Source organism: Neolamprologus brichardi, unplaced genomic scaffold (genome assembly GCF_056152115.1).
Source record: "Neolamprologus brichardi isolate AB-2024 unplaced genomic scaffold, ASM5615211v1 NODE_ptg000031l+_length_7269946_cov_1, whole genome shotgun sequence".
NCBI classification, from domain to species: Eukaryota; Metazoa; Chordata; class Actinopteri; order Cichliformes; family Cichlidae; genus Neolamprologus; species Neolamprologus brichardi.
In genome coordinates, this window is record NW_028270136.1 from 1,078,571 (window position 1) to 1,084,739 (window position 6,169).

At 42.9% G+C, this 6,169-nt stretch overlaps 2 protein-coding genes across 2 annotated transcripts; both read right to left on the reverse strand.

The window, feature by feature from the left end:
• Window positions 1-2,269: 2,269 nt before the first annotated feature.
• LOC148094662 (uncharacterized) lies at window positions 2,270-2,828 on the reverse strand. Its single transcript, XM_087837394.1, has 3 exons — window positions 2,748-2,828; window positions 2,544-2,661; window positions 2,270-2,412 (listed from the first exon to the last, which is right to left on the reverse strand). Exons 1-3 carry the CDS (start codon window positions 2,817-2,819, stop codon window positions 2,270-2,272), a joined length of 333 nt encoding a protein of 110 aa, XP_087693520.1. The 5' UTR covers window positions 2,820-2,828.
• A 1,069-nt stretch (window positions 2,829-3,897) lies between these two features.
• Window positions 3,898-5,899, reverse strand: LOC148094663 (tryptase-2-like). The gene is made up of 5 exons (XM_087837289.1): window positions 5,825-5,899; window positions 5,472-5,649; window positions 4,715-4,974; window positions 4,369-4,505; window positions 3,898-4,160 (listed from the first exon to the last, which is right to left on the reverse strand). Exons 1-5 carry the CDS (start codon window positions 5,877-5,879, stop codon window positions 3,981-3,983), a joined length of 810 nt encoding a protein of 269 aa, XP_087693415.1. The 5' UTR covers window positions 5,880-5,899; the 3' UTR covers window positions 3,898-3,980.
• Between the last annotated feature and the right edge of the window lie 270 nt (window positions 5,900-6,169).

The window sequence follows — 6,169 nt, forward strand, 5'->3', positions numbered from 1 at the left end:
AACACACACATGTAAAGGAAGCACTTAAAACATGCGGTTATCCTAATTGGGCGTTCATAAAGTCAGCAAAGAGGCACAGAAAAGAAGATCAGACACCAGCGAGGGACGATAAGAAAGACAGACGCAACAACATTGTCATCCCCTATGTAGCCGGTGTATCAGAGAAACTCAGGAGAGTTTTCTCCAAGCACGACATCCTGGTGCATTTCAGACCCAGCAACACACTCAGACAAAAACTGGTTCGCCCGAAAGACAAAACTCCAAAACACAGACTTAACAACGTGGTGTATGCAGTGCAGCGAGGAATGTCCAGACCTCTACATTGGAGAGACCAAACAGCCACTTCACAAGCGCATGGCACAACACAGAAGAGCCACCTCCACAGGACAAGACTCAGCAGTGCATCTGCATCTTAAGGATAAAGGACACTCTTTCGAGGATGCCAATGTTCACAATTTGGACAGAGAGGACAGATGGTTTGAAAGAGGAGTGAAAGAAGCCATCTATGTCCACTGTGAGCGACCATCTTTGAACAGAGGCGGTGGTTTACGACACCAACTCTCTGCCATCTATAATCCAGTTTTGAGATCCCTTCCCAGACGCCTTAACGCCCACTCAGACCCTGGGCCATCTGACCTCAGGAAATCACATGATAGGGTGGGCCTAGGTTTCACAGTGAGCTCACCCGAAACCCTGGATGATTGGGACCCACACCCGTTTTCAAACGTTGGCTCATGTGATTAGGTAGAGGATCATCAGGGGGTCCTTTTGTCTCTCTTTGGGGGGGAAACTCCCACGGGGTTTAAATCTGGGACTCTCCACCATTTGACCCTCGAACTGAAGCTTCTCAGATGAGAGGTGAACCATCTTCAAGCAACCTAAAGAAGCCCAGACGCTTTTCTTTTCAAGCTCCTTAGACTACACACCTTTTGTGTTATAAATAACACAAAATTAATATTGAACACATCTGTTTTAGTTATTGTTCCATACTGAATACTGTATTTTATTTTATTTTTACATGTTAATATGACAATTAGTCAAAAGAATGACGTGCCTCTGACCGCATCAGTTTATTCTCTTCCTGTTGTTGGATATACACTATAAATATTTTTGAGAGCAGAGTGCCATCTAGTGGTCAAATCAAGGCCAGTTCACATTAAGGTGCTACTGTGAAAATTGTGAACAAAATTTGGAAAGACTCTCTTTCAAATGTGTCAAAAATGAGACTTTCTATGATGTAATATTTAAGGGGTGTCAAACATGCAGACCATAGACTAGATCCCGCCCATCCAAGTCTGCTGGTTGGATTTGCAAAGTGTAAAAGATTGACATGTTTTTCAGTGCACTGTGTGGCTATTATGGGTTGGGTTTGAGTGTAGATTCTGAAAAGTTAAAAGGTATTTAATAAAACAAAATAAATAAAAGTGAGAACAAAGCAGTAAAAGTCTTTCATTGTATAAAGAAAGACTTTTACTTTGTCTCATAAAGAGGGAGCACTTTGTTCACCTGGACATTTACTAAATGTCAGGATCTGACGGCGCCCTGACCGGTCGACCTGCCAGTGTGTGTATATTTGTGTGCGTGTGTATGTGTGTCTCTCCTATCGCCCTGTCTTCCCCTCCGGCTCCGCTGTGTGTTAGGAGGTAACCTAGCAACAGGCTACCTCCGACCCGGAAGTGCTGTCGCCCGGAGCTACCGCACCTGCAGTCAATCCACCAGCTGCTGCCCATCAACTACCATCTTCAGCAGGGCTACTTAATGGTCAGCGCTGGAGTATTGCACTAAGCCTGGTAGTGTTTTCGAGTCGCTAACGTTATTGATAATGATGGGCAGATGAAGCTTCATGAAGCACTGAAGCTTTTCATCCAATTGGTTCAGCCCAGTGCAAAGCTTCTTGAAGCTTCATTTGCTCTAGTAGGACATCTACTGGACGTGAAAATATTAGTTGGCATGAATTTGAAGAGTGTGGCCATTTGCACACAGCCTGTAAATGTCAACAACAAAAGGAGTGTGTAAAACATGTATATTGTAGTGATGGCAGCATACTGTGTATATTTATACTGGCAGTATGGAAAATCATTATTTGGAAATGCTTAAAATGGAAATGATCATTTACTGTGAGGTGAGGTGTGGTTGGGGTGTGGACAGTAGTTGTGCTTTTGTAACGTTGAGGTATGGACAACTACTGAGTTGTCCATACCTCTGAGGCTTTGAGCCTCAGTCCTGCCTGTTCACATTTTATTCAGTAAAAACTAAATTTTCACTGCTTTTATGACCTTTTAGTGGGGAGAACATAGCTAGGATTTAATGATTTAACAAATCTTTTAAATCCTTTGTCCTCCACAATGCTAAATGGCTGGGAGTCCTCAATCACCATGCTAACCAGGTCTTCATCTATTTGAGATTGTTCTCCTGAGGAAAGACAACAAAGACAAAGCACAAATATAAATATCACACACGTAACTTATTACAGTTGTATAATATTGTTATATCATTTAGTAACATTACTGCATGCTATATTATCATGGCATTTGATGGCTCACCTGGTCTTGCTCCACAATCGGTGTTCCCCTTATTCTCATGCAAAGCTCTGTAGTGCCTAAGCATGGATGAGGTGTTGTTGTTATATCCCAGCTCCCTGGCACATAGCAAACACTTCACCTTGTACAAAAGTAAAGACAGCTTAACATAAATTGTATTGCACCATCATTATTATGAAAATACATCTTCTGTAGAGATTTACATACCTTGTTGGGAGGAATAAAATCAAAATGTTCCCACACAGGGGAGGACATCCTCCTCTTCTTAGCTGGCTCCATTCTCTCCTGACTTTCTCTTCCTACTCTCATAAACCTCCAAACTGTCTCCAAACTCTCACTAACCGCAACTCTCCATCAAACACCCACATTTTTGAATGAAGTCTGAGGGGTTTATATCGCTGGCATATCTCGCGGCAAAGTTCGAAACACTTTATGAACCAGTCACGTGGTACAGCCGGGCAGCGAGGCTTCGGACATCATCATTTTCAGCTCCTCCCATAAATGAAGCAAGCCTCGAAACGCGCATCGCGGAAACGCCCCCTCCATTACTCGACACAAGCTTCGAAGCCTCGATACAGAACGTCACATCACTAGTTATTGAAGTGCTGTCTGATCTTCGTACTCATTTTGCTGTCGTGTGTGTGTTCACCCAGGGATTGACGGAGGATTTACGGACACAAAGGAAGCACTTGGAGGAGAGACGGGCACTCACTACCACGCACGGGCTTACACGGAAGGAGGGACGCACTATCACCATCGTTGCTCATTTGAACTGTTGTCACCTTGCTGCACTGTAAATAAATGCACTGTCATTATTTCTGAGCTCCGCGCCTGAGTCCGCTCTTTAACAACCGTGACACTAAAGTAGAAGAAAGAAAGAAAAGATAACAGTTGATTTTATCCAATTAACAAACTGTTGTTATGACGTTTAGTCACTGCAGAGTAGTTACAACACAGAAATGAATTGGGTGGATGAGGTAGCACGGAAGCTTGAGAATAAGGAAAGAAGTACTAGCGATGGAGAAGGAGGAGATGAAAGGACACAAGGAGAAATGATGCAAGAAAAGACGAGTTGTCTTGTCTTTACATTTCTCTCTGCCCCCTCATGTATGCCTGTCTAGAACCGGCCCAGTATATAATATAGACTTGTAAAAATGCTAAAAATCAGATTGAAAAATTTGCACACATATAACTATGTATCCAAGGAAGGCGTTGCTATGGACGTGGGGGTGTCATCAGTGCCTTTTTTGAAACATGTGAACAGGAATTCTTCAAATCACAAAGAGACACTAAAGTGATGCTTTAAAGCTTTAATGCAAAGAAATCTGTTAACTGAGCCACAGTCAGCTACCATGGAGTGACAGTGCTTTACAGGAAAGAAGCTAAAAGTAAGACAGCTTATGAGATGAGTACAGCGGGCAGTGTCGGTTTCTGAGGAGTTCACATCTCAGCTGGAGCTTTCCCAGGACGGTGGATGTAGTCGTTTATGAAGGTCAGATACTTTGCAACCTCAGTACAGACGCCAGGGCCGTCCTTGGGGCCACAACCACCAGAACTCATGATTCCCACCTGAACGAATTTCCCCCCTTTACGGCACACCAGTGGACCACCATAGTCTCCCTGTGGAAGCAAAACGCACAACTTAGACTTAGATTCAACAATAAGCTCCAAAGTAACGAGTAACTGTTACTAGTTTCTGTCAAGTAAATTCAGCTGAGTGAAAGTAAAGTACTTCATGTGTGATAAATCAAAAAGTGTTTGTTTATTTCAAAGTAGTAATAATCCATTTGATTAAATGCAAAAGACTACAACAAAGGGAAAAACTCACTTTGCAGGCACCCCTTCCCTTGCTGTCATTTGTGCATAGTGTATTAGAGGCTATCTGAGGAAACCTCTCCTTACAGGTACTCTGAGAGATGATGGAAATCTTGAGCTGCTGAAGTGTTTCTGGAGCTTTCAGTGGAACTGTGGACACACAGGAAAAGTATGGAAGTGACAGAAAGGTGATGTTTCTTATCTGTGAAGTGCCTTACTATGCAAAGTATGGATGTAGGTTATGTTTATACACAATTAAATACAGTTTACTGGTGACAGTATGGCAATTTACAATGGATCTGTGAGCCTGCCTTTTACAGCGTGAACATTTTAAAGCCTACTTTCTGTGCTTAACTTACCACCATTTCCCACTTCCCCCCAGCCAGTCATCCAGCACTCAGATGATGGACCAAAGGTGTCATCCTTGTCAGGCAGAGCCACTGGTGCAACATCTTTTGAAAATGTAATCGGTTTCTTCAGCTTGATCAGAGCGATGTCATTTGTGTTGCCGTTGCCCAGGTCTTGGTATTGAACAATATTGGCTATAGCCACGTAACGGTTAGCCGCCTTTTGCAGCTGATATGCGCCGACAACAACGAACGATCGATGATAATGAAGACTGCATGACAAGAGAAACACACACATTAAGTCTCATGTATTTTGGAATGACCAAGCCTTCAACAAAACAACACTACACATGGGTTTTGTGGACACTGGTGCATTCAGCAGTTTAAAGGGCTGCGCATGCTTTTTCATAGTTGGCAGGGACTAAAAGAAAAGGAGCTGCAGTGGAGTAAACATTACATTAGTTTGGACTTGATGCAGTGTCTGCTGGGTGTGTAAATATGCAGCTACTCACTAAAAACACAGCTTAAGATGCTGAAATGTGCATATGGTGTATTTAAATACTGACTGAGGCCTCCAGGTCTGACAAGTTAGGCGAGTGGGAAAGTGTCCTGAAATGATTTTGTCTTTATTGGCCAACAGTGAAGGTCCCTATGAGTAATTATTCCCCCAAAATACTCACATGCAGTGTGAAGCTTTTTTGTTATGACTGCTCTGGAGGATGTTGATAAAAATAATGAGACACGTTTCTGCAAACACACACAGACTTACTTAGCCACGCACTGTGCAGAAGTCAGCACCCACTGCTTTGAAACGATGGAGCCGCCGCAGCCCCATTTCATTTTCGAATCATTAGATGTCATGTTGAGGTGAACCATCCAGGGCCAACGATCCTTTTTGGCATCCTCTGCACCAATGATGGAGCTCCTCACTTCATTTCCCAGTAGACCTGAAAAACAAACAAAATGCTGGATGTAAGAAAATTAAATCCCATTAAAGTAAGAGCTGTTTGCTATTTTGCTCAGAATGGATGATAAGCATTAGAGCATCAGTCTATCGAGGCTGCACTCTGAAATCTGGGCTCTGGAGTTGGGAAATTAAGGTTCAGCATTTTTCTCTCTCACCACCACTGTTGTGGAGCAGTACCAACACAGTTAGCAGAAGTTTGCAGAAAGCCATGGCCGTGATGAAGCACAGTGTAGCAGTACCTCTGCGTGGTGAGGGGGGAACAAGTGCAGCTTTATATGCACTGCTGGAGAGATGACTATCATTAGTCCCGCCCTTTACATCTCAAACCACACCTAAAAAATGTACATGCGATTTTAACATGCAGTGGAAAAATAATTGAAGACTTTGGTTGAATATTCTGACAACGTGCCAAAAATATATATTTTGAACAATCGAATGCCATCTTTAATGAAAGAGTTTAACTCTTTTATTTGATTGATCTGCACTGCAGACCTGTTAGT